General features: G+C 36.4%; 1 protein-coding gene across 6 annotated transcripts in view; it reads left to right on the top strand.

Moving 5' to 3' along the window:
• Positions 1–21,967, top strand: part of CDK5RAP2 (CDK5 regulatory subunit associated protein 2) — an 84,208-nt gene that overhangs the window by 28,089 nt on the left and 34,152 nt on the right. For all 6 annotated transcript variants that reach the window (XR_007509929.1, XM_049832108.1, XM_049832106.1 and 3 more), the window contains 8 exons: positions 5,006–5,103; positions 8,170–8,300; positions 9,909–10,024; positions 11,512–11,640; positions 16,285–16,380; positions 17,094–17,141; positions 17,779–17,966; positions 20,167–20,632. Coding sequence is in view for 5 of the 6 variants with exons in the window: in XM_049832108.1 (XP_049688065.1) it covers positions 5,006–5,103; positions 8,170–8,300; positions 9,909–10,024; positions 11,512–11,640; positions 16,285–16,380; positions 17,094–17,141; positions 17,779–17,966; positions 20,167–20,632 (1,272 nt within the window). In the remaining variant the exon portion in view is untranslated. The remainder of the gene's footprint in view (positions 1–5,005; positions 5,104–8,169; positions 8,301–9,908; positions 10,025–11,511; positions 11,641–16,284; positions 16,381–17,093; positions 17,142–17,778; positions 17,967–20,166; positions 20,633–21,967) is intronic.

Raw genomic sequence — 21,967 nt, 5'->3', positions numbered from 1 at the left:
GAGAGAGAACAGTGGCAAGCAAAGCCATGCATGGTAATGACCCAGTATCCACCTTCTAATCACAATCTATTCTCTATTGCGGGTTCACTTAGTGATTGTGAACAATACCTAATCACAACCCATTGTCCTCTCAGCTCAACTTCTGTGTAAGGTATCTCCTGTAAGAACCCACTTCGGCATATTAATCATAAGTTTTTGGACACAGATTATCCAAAGCTCTGCTCTTATTGCCTGCCTTGGACTCTTTGATGACTTTACAGTGCTGCACCAACTCTCAACAAACGCACAGCTGGATCCTCCCCACCAGAGAGAACAGAAACCAAGCTCTTCTAGCCTCATTGATCTTTAAAGTTGGAGATACTGAATTGAGAGATGCAGAACTTTCTCTCTTTCATCATACCTTTTTAGTTTATTTTAATGTAATGATAAATTTTAAAGCAACCAACATCCAAAGCCCTGCTGGGTGCCGTGGCCAGGCCAGGGAAGATAAATGACAGTTTCTAATTAGAGTTTGCATTCTTGAGCCACTGTCGTGGGCTGGAGAGAGACTGTGTGAGGGCACTGATAATTAGGTTAGTCATGCAACTGCTGACGTTGGTATCTGTGAAGTCTTGGAATGAAATGTATTTTACAGCCAAGGAATTTAGAAGTGCAATGGACTCCATATAATTTTGGAAACTTTAGTTGTTTTGGGCTTACTGCACTTCTCTCACAATCAATACTTCTACGCTTAAAAGCTCTTTTTGTTGGGAGCATTTGTTAAGTAAATATATTTCTAACACAGATTTTTAGAACTCTGTGGTTCATTTTATTACTGAGAAAAGTGGCTCTTGCTCAGTCCTTGACCTGTGTTTCTGGGTTCTGTTGTGTTGCACATGTAATCTTGCACATGGCGTATGCTGCAGTAAGGGGCCACAGCGATAGAAGTTTTAATTCTAAATTGATTTCTCTAAGTGTACAAATAATTATTGGATGTGCTGTTATGTAGCCTCTTGTGATGTCCATTTTTGGGAGGGGGAGCTTATATAACACTTGAGACTGGAGTAGGAAATGTAGTTAGCTGATGCACTGCAAGGCAAATCTGATGTTTCTGCAGACACAAGTCAATTCAGAATTCCTGTATGATCAGCAGCTTATTTGACTTTGGTTATAATTACTCCTGTATTCAAGGACCTAATACTGTGCAATCAGGGAACTGAAGAATGCTGTGGGCATACAGTTGTGATGTAATCTGCTGCAGCTGGAGAAATGATAGTCAATGCATGGAAGTTATTCATGTAGCTAGCTAAAGTATTGCTGTTGATCGGTGTCATAAGAATTGGAACTGGTGCATTTGTTGTACTGCAGACATGTCTTAGCTGTTGAAATTGATGCAGTGTGCGCATTGTTGCTGAGTCGTGATTATGGGAAGTGGTGTTGACTTTATTTTTTATACAAGCATCCTGTCTATTAAATAGTGATCAGTGCATTGTAGTTGTTGCTTTCAGTCTCTTGAAATTGATGTTGTGAGCATATAAACAGGGTGATAGTTCAGTTTCTGATTTGATGAGATTAGTTTATAGCTGAAAACAGCAATCTTTTTGTCAATATCTATATCTTAACACACTTTAAACATGATGCTTTTTACCTGTGACACTGATCATGGCCTTGTGATGGGAATGGATGTGGTTGGTGTGTCTCATGATTTCCATATTAGCAGAAATTTAAATCTTAATGGAGTTAGCCTGATGAAGTGGTACTTGGACGTCTGTGTATAGTCCGCTAGTCTTGCCTCACACATCACCAAGAAGGGCCACAAGTTCCCTGGAGTCAACAGCTTTGTGACATTTTCTGTGGTTGACATGACATCTTCTAAAAGTCATCAACAAAGTCTTTTGCTGTAGTATTTTCATTTTTAGATACATGACTCAGTGGCCTGTAACAATTTTAACCTTATTAGCAATTGTTTCATTTATGGTAGACCACACATAAAGTGTACTGCAATGTTAGAAGAAATTACCAAATTTTGGTACTGGTGGATGGATGTATGAATCAGTGATGAGGTGTAGGTCATGGCCTTCTCTCAATCATTCATCCTCTAACCTTCAGAGATTTTGAAGTGATCCTGCTAGTTGTTGGAAGCAAGAGAGTTTTCAGTGAGGCAACCGGATATTCTTGTGACTTTGCCAATAAGTTATTTATTGTGGAGGTATAAACCTTTTACTTTCATTGCTTACGATTCAAGAAACCTTTAATGAAAGTAAGTTATGTTTTCCACCACTGCTGCTTAGCAATAGTATTTCAGACTTAAATATAGACTTTAATGTATTAGATTGCCTCCTTTCATGGGAATATAAATCTTTCACTGCAATATGGTCCTGGATGTCTTGCAGCTATCTCCTCTAACACATTTTCCCTCACACCATGTGTCAAGAGGTTTAATGTTTCATTAACTCCCACAGCATTATGGTCTATTTAAGTTACAGAGCTGCCTTATGTTTTGTGTACCGTTGGGGAGTTGATTGGAATAATTCACTCCTACGCTTTATTTAGAAATGACAGTGATAATGTAAAAAAAAAAAAAAAAAAAAAAAGTAGTTCATGCTGTATCTGCTTATCCCTATTCATGAAAGATTCTGAAAAATCAAGAACACTTCTTCATGATTTTGCTAACCTCTACCTAGCTAGTTGAATTTAGAATTTAATAATTTGTGTATAGTCTGTGACATTTGGAATTAAGAAACAGCTCGTGTCTCCTGTTATGCAGAAAAAAAAAAGAGTTAGGAGGATTTCGTGAGCTTACTGAGATTTTGGTACAAATGTAGAACTAAATTAACATATGAATTCTAAAAGAAACATAGGAAACCACAGCATGGTTCTGTGTGTAACACTGCTTTGTTAATATAGCAGTCATAGACCCTGAACAATTGGTGACAACTGTTATCTAATTTGTGTACCGTAAACTCTTCAGAGTGACATTACTTTGCCAGTGCTTCAGAAAGAGCTTTTAATTAGGATATAGTTCTGTAGTGTCTTCAGTAATAATTGCAAGGCTTGTATCAGACATATGGAAGAGTTCACTAGAAATTTTAACAGACTGTTAACTGACTAAATTAAGTCAAAAGATTTATTTCTTCCTGTTGCTTTCTACGTCATTGATCAGTGTCATTGTGATCAAACTTTTTCCAAGTTAAATTGCAATCTGTGTATGTTTAGTGACTGTTCTTGAAAGGCTGAGATTCCAACACATTGATAAGACTCCTTAATTCAGGCTGTAAGATGTACTTTTTTACATGTTTTTTTTGGTGAGATTTTTTTATTAATGGACTCTGGATCACCCACCTCCATCTGTTTGCCTTTGTGTTTCTCAGTACTCAGTCAGCAGAAACCCTTGCTGCATGCTCCTCCTCTGCTTATCTAGATAGTAAGCTTGAGATGAAGCTCAGTATTTTGCGCTTCATATACAGCATAGTATTTAATGTATAAATTGCACTAGAACCTGGAAACACTTGTTAGAATACAGCTACCGTTAGGAATGATGGTAGCTGAACATGATACATGTATACAAAGGCAAGGACACTTCTTCAAAGAATCTTTGTTGTTAAATGGTAGGAGCTACTCTTTCTGTGCCAAGATCTGTCATGCAGATTACCTTAACGGGAGTAACTTCATCAAAACTTGATTACACTTGCAAAATATTATTTAACATATTTGCTAGCATACTGTGAAGTATGAGTGTAAATAATTAAAAGTAAACAACAGTTGTCCTTGCTTTTGTACTGTTTACTTTGCAGAATACTGAATTTTTCAAATTAACAGAGGTTTTGCATCATTAGTGTGAATTAGTGAGATTCTACTGTAGCAGATTTTTTGTTGCAGTTCCTTCCTTAGGAATTGCAATTGGAGTAATAACAGCTGCTTAAAACTCCTGGGTGAAGATTTCTTCCTTGTTATTGATCTGTTCGCTAATGATTTAGTATCTCTTGAGAGTTTTCTTCACCGAGATTCCCCCTTAGCTGTGCCACATTTTTTGTTCTTCCTTTCAGTTTTCAGTCAAAAAAGAAAACTGAGGGGAGCAACAAGGCCTGCTATTCTCAAACGGAGGCAGAATATGTGTGTCTGACATTAATACATCTAAATTTGCTATAGATATCCCAGTTATTTTCTCTCCTGAGGCGGCTGATACCTTAGATATTTTTATGTAATAAGTGCAAGCAAATACTCCTTTAAATAGCTGCGGTTTTTTGCCTCCTGCTGAAAAAGTGGCTGTATGGTTGTTTTGGAGTGAAAAAAAAGTCTTGGGAAATTAGTGGATCCTTACTGAGAATGTCGCATAAGAGTCTGGATTTATTTTAATAATAATAATAATATACTTTCTGTGAGCAAGACTGCAGGTAAACAGTTTTCTTTTATTTGCACAAGTAAAGAAGCAGGTTGTAGTGACCCAGCTGTGCAGAAAGCTGACTCAACGAGCCTGTATCTGACATGTTCATCCTTTATTTGTCGGCTCGATACAGTCCTTTTTGTTCAGAAACGGAACAGAATTTGCAGAAACCCCTACCCCAAAGAAAGCCAATTTTTTCTAGAACACAGAGAGGACCGTTAAGACAGTGTTCTAAAATGTGGGCTTGGAGCTTGGGCTTGTCTATTCTCCCTTCCCCTCCTCTGAAGTAGCTACCTGCCATGTTGTTCCTGGGTTGTTGAGTTGTAAGCTTTGGAAATGAGGATGCTAGAGTTGGGGGGGAAACCTTTTTAGACTGATCAAAATGATGAAGCACTGTTTAGATATGTGACTCATGGTAGCTAAATAGTGAAACAGTATTTGCCTCCTTTAACAATAGCTGTTTTTAAGTATCATGAATAGTTTCCAGATTCATGTTAGGCTTTGGAGGTGGGCAGTCCTCTTCAGCAAATTTGGATTTCTCCTTCTTTCACATTTTCTGCAGGACACAGGTATACACGTAGTTGTAGACATGCGAACTAAAAAATTACATTGTAAGCTTGGTATGTTCTTGTTTTAATTTAGGAAAATAAAGAAGCTGAATATGAAAAGCTGATCCTTGCTTTAAGACAAGAACAAAATATTTATTCTACACTAGTGAAGACCTTCAAAGAATCGGATAGGTAAGTACTTTTTCTATTTTGGTGGATAATCTAAACTCAAAGGGCAAAAGTCAGAAGTTGTGAAAAAAAGGTGCAGCTTAACTGGAGTGGTGATTAATTAATACTGGTTCATAAGGCATAAACTACCTGAAGTAGTCTCCTTAAAAGAGAAATATTTTTGTAACTGAGGTTATGTTATCTAAATTACTTAAATGTTTCTGAAAATATTTCTGTTTGGATTGGAATCTTGGATGAGCTGGTACCATTTAGGTACCAAAGTAAGCAGCTAGGTTTTCAGGAGTTATGTGTCCTTGTGTTGGAATATAAAGGAAAAATCAAATCGCAGTGAAATTTTGGGTGCTGGATGTTTTGCCATGGTACACTTCTAAAATACAGATAATGCTTATCTTAAAAGTGACACTGAGAATTTTTATGAGAATATAAGCCGGTAAGATTTTGGAGAAGGTTAAACAAAAGAGAATAATTGAGGTTTGCATAGTATGCTTTCAGTGTAAAGCATTCAGAAGTATGGCAGAAGCAAGTGTTTTTAACCTTTTAAAATCAAAGTACACAACATTTTAGAAAGAAATCTGTCACCTACTTTGTATCCTATTATTGCTTGGCAGTTGAAGAGGAGACATGATAAAATAAAGAAAATTCTCAGCCTTTAGGTAAAATAAATTTAAATGTTTTATGAAAAATTTACTTTTACTGTTATAATTACAAATATCTTAATTATTAGGTATTGACAGCATTTGAGAGCTAGCTCCTGACTCTTCCTGCCTGAAGGCAATGGTTATACCTGCCAACTTTGTGGGAACGTGTGTTTGTATTTTGCAGTTGGTTTACAGACCACTAGAGTTTGGAAACCATAAAGTGAATAGCACTAGAGTAGATGAGATCTGGTATTTGAATTAAGCACATTAACAGTAATGTCATCTTGTGCTTGGCCACAGCTCAGAAGCTGGTTTTATACTAGAATCTTTTTCATTAGAAATAGTGATACAAGTCAGATTATGGTGATTATTTCTTACCTCTGGGAAGAGAGCAATGTCTTTTGTAACTTTTCTGTTGAACAATCACCAAATGAAGGAAGAACCCAGTTTATTTTAATATTTCATATGGATGGTGTGACCAGACATTGAAACACATTCTGTGGGTAAGGCGATTGTCAACGCTGTCTAGTAATGACAACAAAGTAACATAGCCGTGATCCTAGTTTTTCTTAGAATATCTTTCAAATGAGGAAAATTATAACTGTAGTTATAATTGTTAAGGTAATAGGAGATTTGCAATTAACTTCTGTAGGATCAGGATCTTTAGTTCTGTTTATTTCATACAGACTTACAGGATACACAGAGCACTGCATGCTACGCAGTGATTTGCAGTGGATGCTCAATGATTCAACAATAGAGCTGGAAGTTGGAGGCAGGTCTTCTTATTTCTCCTCCTCGTAGTTTTGTGGGCTGAGATGTGCTGTAAATCTCATCATGGAAGACTTGAACCCCTAAAGTTCAGGGGAGCCGATAAACAAGCCCTGCAGATAAATTCAGTTTCCTAATTTGTGTTAATTGCCGTCAGCAGTGACATGGATTTTAGGGAAACATCCGTTTTCTTGCTGACATATCTTCTTTTAGGCATTATTTATTTTAGGCAACATGTTTTGTTTTTGTTTTTGTTTTTTTTCAAAATAAACTACCGGATATCAGGACCAAGACATTTCTTGTCTCTCCAAGTGGGGGATCAATGCTTTTTCTTATAAAACCTTTAATGCATGAAAAGGAGAAAATGTGCTTACTTAGCTTCCAATAATGTGTTGGTTTGTTTTTATTCTTAATTTTTTGCTGAGCATTTAAGAGAGCTTGCTCTTCAAAGATACTCTTGAACGAGGGAGAATTGTTTAAAGCTGTAGTTTCTTGTGCAGGAAACTGACAACAGCACGCTTGTCAGAAGGCAGACTGAGAGTCTTTTCGTACATGTTGCCTTTTAATTAATGTGTTTCTGCAATATGCTCTTATTCTCATGCAAGTATGATGTGCTCTATGTTCCTGTATAGCCTCCTGTAAGATGGATTTAAATTTTTTTTTAAAGATTCCTAAATTCTCTGGCATTTAGTGCAATGGACTGGAAATTCTACAGCAGCCTAATTTATCTTAAAACACTGAGGTTCTGAGTGAAGTAAATGTGAAAATAAATAATACTGTGAGTTCAGTAACACCTTGTTATTTATTTGTTATTAAATCCAATTTATTTCATTTTCTTACAATTTCAGTTTTTAGTGTACTTAAGTCCTTTTACGGACTGATCAGAACTGTTTTGTCGATGTTGTTGAAGGATATGGGGAAGATCTAGCAAGGGACAGCTAGAGGTGCTGAGACAGTGAGGCCTGAGGGGCAGTGACTGATGCTAAAGAAAGAGCTTCAGTGGGCACCTTGGAAGAAAGCTGCTTAAAGAATTAATTCACCTTGACAAATTATCATTTGTAAGTTTTGGCATTTACACCCAATTGAGATAATTGAGACAATTTAGACCTTAAAAGGTCTTTTTACAGACTGTCGGATAAATGAAGAAAGAAAACAGTTAGTTGTGTCTGGGTCATATTTTCAATGAAACACGATTTTTAATTTTTTTCTTAAGTGGAGCATTAGATTATATAGTATGGTTCTGTAACAAGGGAACAAAGTTTCCATGGTCACCGTATAGTGGAATACACAGTGCCATCAGTATTATGTGATAATGATACTTTTCTGGCATACTTTTCAGAAGTTGGTAATTTTGATTTTCCTTAAAAAGAATTAGACAGAAGTTGGCTGGTAGAATACATCCGTCATGTTTAAGCTGACTTACAAGCAGCACAGCTCAAAACAGCAATAAAAGGCTGTATATGTAAACGTTTAGTCTCATCTCTCTATGTAGGGATTTGATTGTGCTTATGAATCCAAATGATTGTAACTGTGTGATGAAAAACAGTGATGGCTAATGTGAAATAGGTTCTTTGTGGAAGCCTGGATGTATAAAAGATGCTGAGGTACACAACAAAATGTTTTGAATTTAATCTTGATGATATTTTCTTTCTTCCTTTTTTAGTATAAATAGCTTGCAGACAGAACTAAACAACATTTTCATGCTGCGAAAACAACTAGAAGACGACATTTTAGCTAATCGGAATCTACAGAAGGTCTTAGAAGATCAGATTAAGGACATTAAAAACCGACAAGGTCTGTATACATGTACAGCACATCCCTTTTCTTGATCTTCTTGCACAAAAGAAAACTGGTTTTATTACAGTCGGTTTACTGTGATGGAGAAGAAAGGTTTGAGAGTAGTAAAAGCTGTGAAAAGACTTCTTTTTGGCTTTCTACACTGAAAATTATTTGGGGGATTTGTTTTGTTTTTGAGCAATCAGGGCAAAGAAGGATAGCTTTTCTCTTTCCATGCATCAAATGTTAGTAATTCTATGGCAATTCTACTACAGTGACCATTTCAAGCTGCCTATGATTTTGTACCCATCAAATTTACTGTTTTCTGCAGAAGTCAGAGATTCCTGGCTTTGAATAAATCTGTGGGCATGGGATCACTTTCTGACCATGGAATGTAATTATTTCACAATACTTTGGTAAAGAGCTTGTGTCTCAGGAAATGGCTAAACTCCTCCTAACAGAAGAATTATTTCCAGAGAAAATAAAAGCAGCTAGCGGTTTTGTTATTTTGTATTTCAGAAACAGTAGAGCTTTTAAATATAACGTAATATTGTAGCTTTTTTATTGTACTTCTTTGGAGGTGTTTTTAGTATATACTTAGATACAGAAAAGAATAGCGTAAGTGGACATTGTTAACTGTAGTTTACTGCATACATACAGATGTATCTGTTTTATTCCATAGGGGATCTATAAATAACAATAAAGCCTGTTCACTTACCCCTTTCAACTTAGATTTTCAATTTTAGCATCACTCCCTTGACAGCTATGATAAGTGACAAAAGGTAAGCTTCTGCTGTTTCAGAGTTTCCAGCCTCAAAAGCACAGAGATGATGAGCAGCCAGGGTAGGCTAAAGGGTCTTGTGGATACTCCTGGGTTCTCAAGAGCAGTGGTGTTAAGGGTGAGGCTGCTAGGAATGAAGGCTCTAAAAATTAGTAATAATTTGTGAAGCTTTGCGTCCTTGCAGCAGCCATAGGATCAGTGTCAGAGCTGGCAGTAGGATTTGGATGTCTCGTCTTTATCCTAAATTAGATATGCTTTGTCCCTATGTAATGAGATATATTTATAGAATTAACTGCCATCTATATTGTAAATGAACAGGTGTTTATTGAAACATAACAAATCATTCCTGCAGTTATAGAGGAAAGGAATAAGTAGTTATTTTCAATTCAATTAATGAAATCTTTTGACCCAAAAGCAAAATAAATTCAATAACTTTGTCTAACCCAGCTTTGTGCCTCGAGACCTTGAGTTTGTGTTCATAAAAATATAGTTAAAACAGAATAACTATTCATGCCTTACTTATCCTTCCTAAAAATTACTTCTAATTGTAATGCTAAATATGCAAATTGTAATTCAGAATTACATTCACAACTCATGCTGATAACCACAGAAAATACAGGCACAGAAAATAGAGCATGTCTACGTGTCAGAAGCACAAAGAAATATGAGGACAAAATTTGTTCAATTAAACAGAAAGCTTATTTTGGGGGATGAAACATTTTAACTGGCCTCCCACAGACTTACTATTAGGTTCTTATTTGAAAAGTCCTGTCTTTGCATTTTATGCTGTGTTTTCCTGCAAATAGAGTTTCTGAATTAGTTCCTGTCCTTGGTTATTTTGACAGATGAAACACTGTCTTTCTGTGGAGATCAGACATCTTATATGAGTATCTGTTTAGGAGAGCAAGATCGTTTAAGCCTACAGATAGACCATCTGTCTCTTGAAGAACTTAAGAAAAAGGTATTGATCTTTTTTTATTATTTACTGTTTCTAATGGCTTAATTCTGCTTTGTTTATAGTTTGCCTGCCTCTCACAGAAAAGTTTATTTAGGTACAGTTGGGTAGTTCTGAAAGGATTCGAAGTTCTTATCTCTGTGGTTTGTGATCCACCTTTTATAACTATTTCTTCTTTGTTACACAACATGAGCTTCAGAATCAGCTGAAAGATAGGTGGCTTGCTGAAAAGGTTTTATGATAGTTAGGCACCTGGATTCAAGTTTCATATTTTAGTCATCATGAAGTATACCAACTCCAAAGAAAAGTTTTTGCATTAAGTATCATACAGTGTGTATTTTATGCACTTTTATTAATCATGAAAATAGAAGTGGTATCTATAATTTTTCTTCTATGTAGCACACTCCATCCCAGGTTTTGAAAATCTTTTGGTAAATATGGCATGTTATAAAATAAACCTGAGGTAAGTTAATGTTGTCTCCATTCTGCATAAAGAGAACTGAAATTCACAGAGATTAAATGTGCAGACCATTGTCATACAATAGATCAGTATCCAAGTTCAGAAACTTGTTCTTCTGGCTCCTTATTGTGTGCAGTGACTTCTGATCCATGCACCAATTTATGATAAGGAATTATTTTGAATATGGTCATTTGGGAGTGAACATTAGTGAAGTTTTATATTTCTTGTGGCCAGCTGAATTGTAGGCAGCTTTTCAAAATCTGGAGGTGGGTAATCTGAAGGGAAGAAGTTTGCCTTACGCTGAACAGGTGTCAATAAAATAAGCCCCAGACTGTGTCCCAGTCCCATTCTGGGGTTATACCACTTTTCTCTCTGAACATATTCCCTTCAGTGGGTTCAGGGACACTAATTAGCAGCAGACATTTGTAAACCAATTCTTACTTGAAAAAGGGTTCGTATGCCTGAAAGTTGATCTATTTTTTCCAAATATATTAATTGATCTAAAAAGATTTCACTTTCTTCTGCAAACATTGCCTTCTTGATAATACTACACAGGTCTCTGATAGTAATGTCTGTCCAAGAGTTTTGAACATGATCGTCCATTCAGATTTTGTGTCTGTCAAACTACTCAGAATGATAGTGGCTTATAAAGGGTGTTTGAGATAGAACAGGTTGAATGCTACTATTTCCCTGGAATGCTGGTTTCGCTTGCACTAAAATGTTTCTTTTCAAATCAGCCTGCTGGTGTGAGGTGCTCTCAGGTTTCTTCTTGCTACTGAGTTGTGAAACTTGATACCTCAGCTTAATAACATGGCTAGAAACTACAGTCTTGGAAATTAAGATTTCTTGAACACTAACTCACAAATACATAATGATATTTTCATACATAGGGAGATTGCCTCATAAGCACATACAGAAACCCAGGCTTTCCACCTCTGCAGTTTAGATTTAGCTGGAGATTTATATATCATCATTTGTTTTCATACTAGTATGGATGTTACCAGTTTTGTTTGTTTTTCCTTTGATTATTTAGGTTACTGACCTTCTCTTGATGGTTAAGGATCTGCAGTCAATTAATCAAGAACTTAAGAAAAAACAACTTGGACTTTGTACAACAGATTCTCAAGGGAAGGAAGCACTAAACATATTAAACCAAAGTGAGGTAGGTTTTCTGTGTTAAAGAAGTGAATCTGACTCTAATCCACCTTGTGGAGTCATTTACATCACTGCAAAATGAGTGTAAAACTCTGGGTGCTTAGGTTGCTAATTCCTTATAATAACTTTTTAAATTAATGATGTAAACAACTTTTAGATGTTAGCACAACGGAGAATCAGCTCAATGCAAGTGTGCAGTGATGTGTCAAGTTGATTTTAAGGGAACAACATACACGTTAAAATTTTAACTGGGTCTGTGATCTATTTGTGTTTTGTCAATTGAAAGGGGAGGAAATAGTTAATTTTACAAAGAAAGCAATATCTTGTATAACATTTTAGGTATTACTGGAAGTCTGCTTGTCCACTGTTTGAGAGTCATTCTCATGCTGTCTCTAATTCTGTAACAGCTTAGTTCATCTCTCCTCTGTGTCTACCAAATAGCTAGGGTTCACCGTAGCCAAATAGTACTTCAAGTCACTTAAATACATTGCTGTTCCTTCCTATAGAATATAGAAGTATATGAAGCCGTGGCCAGCACTGTGGTAAATTGCTCAGAGGTGCAAGGAAGTAATCATTGCTGGGTGTTTCATTCTTTTGCCCAAAGCTAACACTGTTTTTAGCTGTGGGGAAGAAGACGTCTTGGCAAAATACTGCCACTGAGAAGCATTTTGGGTGCTGGGTGCTCATGTGTCATCTTATGTGTGAATGGTGATGGTGTTCAGGAGGCTCTGACAGATTCTAGTGAACCTTCTTGGCTTGTTATAAAGTATGACTTGAAATGTGGCTGGTAGTACTTTTCGTTATATTCTGTTGTGGTTTTTGCTTTCAGTTACATTGTTGTTGTGCACAACGTGTGGAACAGGAAGGAAAAAATATAAAAGGAATAATGATGGTGCTAGTATTTTGTGTCTTGAATTTCTGAATTAAAAGAAAAGAAAATTGGGAATAGTTTGAATCAGTTATGTGTAGGGATTGCCTAAGTCAAGAACTGGGACTGGTATTGATGATTTTTCTGCAGGACAGTTTATTCTGCAGGACTCTGGAAAAGGGTCATGTCTTTTACCATATGTGCTGCAGATGGCACTGGGAGTAATCATCAAAAATATTCCTGCTTTTTCAGTTTTAAGACATACTTATGCTACCTTTAATTGAAATATGTTTTAAATTATAGATCGACCTTTAGGGGTGCCATGGCTTTTATTAAAATAATGAATTTACATGTCACTGTATTAGGTTTGTATGAAAACTTGTGGGCAATCTGTTTCAGAGTGCATGATAATTAGTATTTTTAGCAATTTGCCTCGTCATCCTGCAGAGGGTGCTGCACCCCCACTGATGCTGCAGTTAATACCAAAGGAGCTCGTGTCCTGGGCTAAGATGATGGTGGCAAGATACTGTGTGCTTCTGCATTTGCCTGGGCATGAAAAGTACACATAGGGCTACTTACTTAGGAAGCTGTCTACATGAAATTAGATGTAGAATGACAGAGAGTGAAGCTTGTAAAATAGAAATAAACCTAAAAATTCTGGTAAAGGAAATAGGAAAGTAAAATATGGTATTTTAACCTGTGCCAGAAAGATAATAGTACTATGGAGCTCAAAGTGAAAGGATCTATAATTAGAAGTTTTTAGTTTAAAAGATACCATTTTATCAGTCTTGACAATAAATGGCAACCTGGATTTCAGGTTAGGGATTGTGACAACAGTGTGTTTTGCATATTAATAACCATTGTCAAAACCGCATAAGTTCTATTTTTTGTGTGTGTTTTAGGCTAGAATTTGTTGGCAGGTAGTGCTGAGATGACACTAACATATGTGCTATAAGAGGAATTTGGACAGGCACAGGAAGATGTATCCTTCTCAGGTTCTTAAAATGAACGCATCTTTCTTTTCCTTCACAAAGCCGGAGCACGAGTCAGATGAATCTGCATGTTGGTGCCTCTGCAGGGCATCTCCCAAAGGTCTGACAGCCCCTAGTACTCTATTTCTTGGCTTCATGTTTGGAAGGGAGGGAGGAGGAGGCGAGAAAAAGGTTGTTTTTGTACTGTCCTCTGAACATCTGCTTTCTCTGAGAGAAGCAGCCTCAGTGATTTCAGCCTTCAGGGCTCCAGGGATCTTTGCAAACCAAGCATAGCAGAGGTTCATTTAGGAAAAACATTCTCAAGGTTTTCAGTCTCCAAGGAAATACATTAAACAAGCAGCTTATTCTTGGTAGACTTTTTTTTCTGGCCTTAAGACACGTATTTTCTTTTAATATTTTGTTGAACATTAGGTTGTATTCCTTGGAGCGCAGAAAGTTTCTGCTCAGCCTTTCAGATGCAGGACCATAGGACCAGGCTGAAACTGCAGTGATTCGTTGTAATAGTGTGCTATAACCTGTTGGTCTTATGTAATAGTTTCATTCTAAGGATCATCACTTACTGAATCACATACTGGCCTGAGAAAAGCATATACTAAAAAATGTTGAGTCATAAACGGTAGTTGCATTGTGTGAATAAGTTATATGTGCAAATAAGTTTATTTTCAATACACAAATGCAGAGTTTGTCCTGAATCTACACATGGAATATTAAACCTTAACAGGTTTTTTTATAATAGCTAACATTATTGGACTTCTGGCATCCCATGATTACAATAAAAATATCAATATAGCATGCCCTTGCTGTATACCACAATCCTATCCATGCCTTCTTCCAGTTTTCAGCTTGTCTTTACTTTGTGTTGTCCTAGAAAACCAAGTCTGAGTGAAAATACAAAAATAATTCAAACATGACTTGAAAGTTAGTTTCTAGTATAGATTTCTAATAGTAAAAGACAAATATATAATATGCTGCACCATCTGATTTCTGCCTTTTAAAATTCATACTTAAAACCATTAGAGTTGCTTATACTGCTAGGAATTGGAAGATAAAAAGGCTTTTCTCATTTATTTAATATATATGCATACATTCTATGCGTACTCAATTAAAAAAAATAAAAATTTTCAATTCCCAGTGTTCTTAGGAGGCAAAAATAACACTCCTTGCAGAATCCTGTTTGTCTGCAATTGGACTGACATGCTGTGAGCAAGACTTTCCAGCATGTGATACTGGGGAAGCGGCTTTTTCTTTTCATGCCATAAGTTTCAGCACTGTGCTGTATATCCATCAAAGCTATAAATATCGCATCCACAACCCCTAGACACCAGTTTCTTTCCTTCCAGTCAGTCATCTGAGTCTCTGTACCTATAATCTCAATTTTCTGTAACTATGCTCAAGATTCTGCTTTTCTTGTCTTAAGGTAATTTTTCTTTAGCCCAAGTCACACCAAAATATGACTGTTATACACAGCAGTGCTAGATTATTGCCACAAGGGCTTTAAGACTAAAATTTTTATCCAATGCAGGTTTGAATCCTCTGTGCTAGTGCTGTATCCTACCTATGGTTTAGGCATATTAGGCGTAGCATCGTTGATATTTACCATCGCTTTTGCGCATTTCTACCATTTAATGAGGTTTTAGCAGCAAAGATCTTAAATAACTATATTTTTCTACTAGATTGGGAAATGTTGCTATAAAACAAGATGAAAACAAGATGATACAAATGTCCAGTCTGGTTTTATCACGGGGGAGTGGTGGAACGTGGTAACTGCAGGTTCCTTGTGGTAGATCCCAAAGTGGGAACGAAAGACTATTCTTCTACTCAGGTTGTTGTCTGACAAGCTGTGCCAGAATGTGGGTACTGAGTACAATAATTCTTTGCAAGTAAGAGAGGTTCTTATGATCAGTATTAAACTGCCATAGGCAAGGCTAAATTCTGTTCTCGCCTCCAGAGCAAACTGAGTAAAGGAGGTGGGTTGTAAGCAAAGTGAAAATATTCTTTGTGAACTGTGTATAAATGAAGCTCGCTCAGTAGTGGTCTTCGCTGCTGTTGAGAGGAGCAACGGGTGCGTCTCATCCCTTGCTTGCAGATCTGTTGCTGGGATGTAACACCCAGCAAACCAAAGGGATTCTGGTCTTACTGTCAGTAATGCTGATGTCAGAAACTGGGGTTCTGCTGCTAAAAAAGCCGAGTCTTCATGCTCAGGAAATATGAGTGATGGGAGATGGATTGGGTTCTGTGGGAAATAGGGAGAAAAAGATGATTTGGCGGCTTTTGCTGCAAATCGGCAACTTTAGGCAAGACACAGCAGATTGTAACCTTCCGTGTTACAGTAAACGTGTTTAGTGTATAGCAAGGTATGTGTGCTTTGTTTTAAAAGCATCTATTTCTTGGATGCTGGAGAAGAGCCTAAATTGTGTAGCAAATGAAAATAAATTCTGGAAATTGGAAAATAAAGTAGGCACAATAAGAACGTGACTGAAGATATAGAGCTCCTTTGCCAGAAGAGTTTAAGTGATTTTTATATTTTTTATAAATTCTGAGGAGAAAGAGTTAAATAAAAATGAAGGAATGTATAAGATAAAGTTTCACTGTATTTAATATGAGTAATTCCTGGGCTTTATATTCATTTTCTTTGATGTTGTTGAAGAAATCTAATTCAGTGTTTGTTACTTTGTATTACAGGCTTTTTTTATTTTTCTTTTAAGACATGTCACTGACTTATTTATGCACGTTTCATATCACAGTATTTTTTTTTGTGCTACATTTTCACATCATTCCATACTTTGTGTAGTGTCTTGAAATAACAGAGGAGCCTGTGATGCAGACTGAAGATGGTGACAATGACAGGAAGATGCAGAACAGTCAATTTTCTGAGGGGGTCAGTCAGGTAGGACTCCACTCTGGGTACATTATAGTACGGTACTCTTCTCTCTGCATGCCTTTAAAAATCCTTATTTTCTTAGAACATGAAGTCTTTTGCAAGGAAGGCATACTTTTTTTGGTATCTGATTTTGCTTTCAACTAATTGTTATCCTAAAGAGTTTCTGAAAGCTTTTTCCTATATTTTTGTGCTACTAGGGTTTTGCAGTCAAGGTAGCTTTCGTTCTGGTCCTTGTTTTCTCTTGTTTGAGTATTCATAATCTTCCTTAAGGGGGATGACAAAGTCCCTTGAAATTTTGTTTCTTTATACACACACACACACTGATCTTCAGCCTCCATTGCAGTCAGGCTTATAGTACAAATTCTGTAAGATTCACTTGCTGCTCTGATTGCAGAAAAAGTACTATAGATCCTTCTTCAGGGTTGAAATACTTGATGTCTTGGTAACTTGCTGACTACATTTTCATACATACAGGAATCTGATGTCCTCTTAGTCTATTGTTCAAAAGCAATGTAATATAAAGCATCGTGGAATCATAAAACAATTCAGATTGCAAGGGATCTTAGAGGATCGTAGAGTGCAATTAGAGTTGAACCTTTCTGATTTAAAAATTATAACATGCTAAAATATGACACAAAACAGGGCATTTTGGTTGGTGGTGTTGAAGAATAATGACGTTCTGTTCTTTGAAATTTGTAATTTCTGTGTTTGTTTACTAGGTATGCCTTCAAGTGTCTTTGGATTTTCCTTGTGAGGTGGAGAAACAGGTAAGTGATGTATTGTAATGGTTGTCGTGACTCTTATTAAACATCTTAATCTCTCACTGCTGATGTCTACTGCTGGAAATTGTATCCAAATGGGCCCAGTATGAATTCTCAAGTAATTGATGCAGAAGACTTTCACTGATTTAAATGAGGGTTGAATTACTGGAGAGATCCCATGTAGAAGTTTTCTAGGACATGTCTATGGTGTTGCATACAAAAAGTTGGCGGTTTGTAAATACTTCAAGTTGCATCCTGTCCTGGCCATCAGGGCTTACATCTGGAGATCCCGGGACAGAATTTTGTACTGTAAAGACAGATGATTCAAAGGTGAACTAATAAAAAGTTAGTTGCAATCTGCAGGGAACATCCCAGAAGTTTCATACCTCTTCATAGATAAAGACCTTCAGGGAAATCTACTTACTACTTACTAAACAACTGATCACTATGAATTAATCATAGGAAATAGATGTTAATTAGTTTTTCTATTAATAAATAGTAAGTGAAATGTCTGTGGATGCTTCTTAAAGTAGATAAAGAGCATCAGGAATTACAAAACCCGATTACAAAAAGATTACAGGCCTGAATTTAATAGAACATTACATACCTGGGTAATAAGAAAATGTTTGCAATTTTTTAACAGATAACTCCATCAGGCTATTCAGAGAGTTTCTGCAAAGATAGACATTATAGGAGTCCAAATAAGCCTCTGTTTGAACGTGATACAACTGGCAAACACTTTGGCAGAATAGGAATGAGTGAACATGAAACAGAAGAGAACTTGCTCACATCTCTTTTAAGAGAAAATAGAACATCTGTACTGGAATCTACGTAAGTATGGGGGATATGCGCTGCTTTTGACAGTATTTCTATTTGAGAAGAGAATAAAGTAATTTTGCTAAAGTGAATTTAGATAATGGCACTGTCTAATTTACCTGAGAGATTGGCAAGGCGCCTTTAGAGCCATTTTAGTCTATCATGCAATTAAGTAATTAGGAAACATACTATCAGTAGAAATCCTTATGAAAAACCCATTACAAGAAAAAAACTCTCCAAAGTTACTGATACATGGAGCTTTACTGTAGGGACTGATTGTTTTCAGGATGGGGTCTAGCAGTGTTAAAGGGCTCAGATGATAATAGGTGGTACTTTTTTTTTTTTTTTTTTAAATGAAATATCTGAGAGCACAGGCCAGTGAAAGGTGGTGTGGTGGAGGGGATGACACTGTACTGCTGTAAAAATTATACGTATAAAGGAGCTGAGGATGGAGGAATTTGAGTTAAAATTACTTTTTACAGAGTTAATTTTGAATGGATGTTACTGTACGCTTTTGTAGCCTTTGCCATTTCGTCTGAATTGCTTGGACAGAGGTTTGCTCCCTGTCAGAAGTTTAGAGAGTCTGGGCTCCATGTCCTGCAGTTGACTAATTGGTTATTCCAGTGTAACCACTTGTAGGACTGCGCTGAGACGAACCATGTTGTACTTCGGCCACTTTTCATGCAGGAGAAAATACTTGTGTAACTAAATCTGTATAAGCCCTAGCATAACCAGTGTTTTTCAGGTGTGTGTGTTGCACTATGGTTTGATCAATTCCCAGCTGAAATGCTCATTTCCATAGGAACTGGACAATACCAAGCAAGAAAAGGGTGTACAGGAAAACCACACCCTGACTAGTTTTGTTTTCCCCAAGTTCATGCTTACACCACTTAATCTCCTGGTTGAAAACTGAATTAGAGCTGTGGTGGAGATCATTCTCATTTTCCTTTCCTAGTTCTCTCCACACTGTAATGACTACGTACAGTATTATGTGACCTTTTTCAGTGCCTGTCAGTGCTGTTCCTTCAGCTAGCCATAGTGGTTTCTGGAGAGTAATAGGAATGACCTTCCATATACGTTTTGCTTAGCAATGCTGGTAGCAGAATATCCTGTGGAGTTACACAAGTCAAATCTTGTTTTCTGTGTTCAGCATTCACTGACTTTACTCAAGCAATTCTATATTTTTACATTACTATTTAAAACTCTCCAACAGGCATAAATGGTCTTAGTTGTCAAAGCATTGGTTAGTGGTAAATGAGGAGATAGTACTCTTAGAAGACGAATAGATAACATTGTTTTATTTGTTAACTTTACTTAAAAGTCTGCTAATGAGTGATTCCAGCACCATCATCTTTACAGCTCTAGTGTGTAATCTTTTCTATGTTCAAGTATAAATGATCAGATTGACTGGAGATGAACCTGTGCTTTGCATAACTGAATTCTTACTAATGATTAGGTGCCAGAGAAAGACATCAAAAGCCTAGTTAGCGTCTACCATTTCAAATGCTAGCCATACAATTGCAGTTGTTTTAAAAGCTGGTTTATATGTTTAGTGGCACAAACAGCTCTCTGTTGGATGCATGAAATCATCTATAGAGTTTGAGGGCTTGCTTATGCTTTAAACGTCTCTTGTTTGGCTTCAGTTTCACTTAAAATGTTGCTTTCCAGACTGTTGTCCATGGACCACTAGTTATCTGTGGGACAGTTTGGTGGTCCATAGTGAGCTGTTTTTGCAGGCTTTTGCCTGCTTTCTCAGTTTCCATCTTCCCTGTTACATTAGAAATGCATGAAGGGGTAGATTTTCAGAAAAATTCAACATCTTAGAGGCTCCTGTGTTTTTGGTAGAATTTTATTTTTAAGGTAGTTAAATCAGAGAGTAGACTCTTGAAAATCCATTCCCATTTCTTACATTGCTATATTATGTAGGCAATTGATTTAGTTACCAGAGGTTTAGTATCTGTTCATGAATGGGGGAAGGGGCAGTAGAGCATAAATGGTCATGAATAGGATAAAAACATTGATGAAAGAATTTGTGATGTAACTCACGTGAAAAGGTTTCAAAAACTCTGTTAGTAACTCATTAGTGAGTAAAGCAGAATCTCCTGGGAATTGCAAATACATCATGACATTGCAAAAGTCTTTCTTAGAAGGTATTATTGTTTGCTTAAATAAAAATCAAAATTTATGCCTTTTCTTTCCTCCTTCCTGAGCATAGCAGACAAGAACAAATGAAAATTGTAAATGAACTGTTAGATCACCTGAACACAACTGAGGAAGAATGTTCAAGTGAAGATATAGAGAAGAAGGATGAAAAAGATCTTAGGCAAATGATTATTCAACTAAGAGCTGAACTCAAACATTTCAAGCAGGTCAATAAATTCTTAAAGCAGCAAGTAGAATTGAAATCAACTTTTGATGGAAAAGAGAAGCTTTATCCAGATGCAATGCCACAGATTAATAAGGATATTGAGTTGTTGAAAGTGGAATTGAAAGATGCAGCTACACAAACAATGACTTTAGAGAGTAATGTCATGAGATTCAAACATGAAGGCAAAAAAGGAGCCTCAGAAGAAAAGCCAAAATACTCAAGATTAAATGCAGAAAGAGAACATCAGCAAGAAAATGTGTATAAGAAGGGTGAACAGCATGAAAGACTTTTTTTTACAAGGAGAACAAATGAAGTAAGTTTATTTAAGATTCTCTTTTTGGTACTTAGGGAATAGATGTATAAAAGAGAAAAATATGTTTCATTTCTAATATTAAATCTTGCTTTTGTGTAATTTTTAAAATTAGAAAAAGATATGTAAGCTAAATATATTTTAGATAATTGTTCTTAATGTTCAGAGCTTTTCATCGCATACTTCAGTGTGCTTTAGAACATTAATTAATTGAATTTCAATCCTCACCGGGACCAGATACTAGTAAATATTATAGCTTTTGGAAAAAAGAGATAGTTTATAGCATAATGGCCTGATTCTGTACTACCTTATATCTCTGCATAGATGTTCATAAAGTGCAGAACCAGAGCATTCTGAACGGATAGCTTCTTAAGTCTAAATGGCAAATGAGGTCTACAGAATTGAAGATTTGCATGGTGTCTGAGAGCATGCTGGTGAAGTTAATGGTAGATTTCAACAAACTCGAATCTTAATTCTGTGCTTTTATTAACATGTTATTGTGTCTTGCTTTTAGAGAAGTATGACCAGTAGTACTCTATAAATCTGGGGGGGGGGGGGGGCAATTCTTCATATTTGTTTGGAACCTAAGTGCACAGAACCTCTTTTGTGAGTACAGACGTAATTTGCTTGTGCCAGATAAGTTTTCAAGCCTTTTGTAAGCAGGCAGTCTGTGATTCCGAACAAAGAGTTGGGAAAACAGTGTCTACTAAAGAGTTCACGTGTATTGTTTCAGCAGCAGTTACAGAAGCGAAGTTGAAAACTCTTTGAAGATCTTAGCTCTTGCAGAGCAGACAAAGGAGAGTATTGCTTTTGATTTTGTGTGCTGCTAATAGAGAATGTTGTAGCATCTTCTGCAAAGAATGGTTTCCATGACTTTAGTGATCAAGAGATTTCTGTGAGCTAGCAATTGGGAACAATTCATTTTTATTCTGGCTTGTTCTTGTCAGATTCATTTTTCTGAAGGAAGTGGCTTGTAAACAAAGAGATGTTGATAAAACTTTATTCTGTACAGGTATAAGCATCTCAGTATAGTTTGGGATTTTAAGGAAGAGCTTTTGGTGTGCACGGTTGGTCCCTGGCAAATTCATGCCACTCTTAGCAGTAGGTTATGATACCCCTAAAAAATCAAAACCTAAGCAACTCACAAAAACTATGTCTTGTTTCACCAAACAATTTACATGTAATCAAAATCTATCAGGGTATCTTCAGGTACATTCTTAGTCTTTTAAGCTTTCCTTATTGGCAGTGAATTTTCTACCTTTAAAAAAAAAAAAATGTTTGGGGAGGAAAGAGGATAAGAATGGAAATGTTCTTGGGCTGTTGTTAATGTTCTTAGTC

This window comes from Accipiter gentilis, chromosome 29, assembly GCF_929443795.1.
Source record: "Accipiter gentilis chromosome 29, bAccGen1.1, whole genome shotgun sequence".
Taxonomy (NCBI): domain Eukaryota; kingdom Metazoa; phylum Chordata; class Aves; order Accipitriformes; family Accipitridae; genus Astur; species Astur gentilis.
The sequence above is the reverse complement of the archived record's forward strand: the minus strand, read 5'-3'. Positions and strand labels throughout refer to the sequence as shown.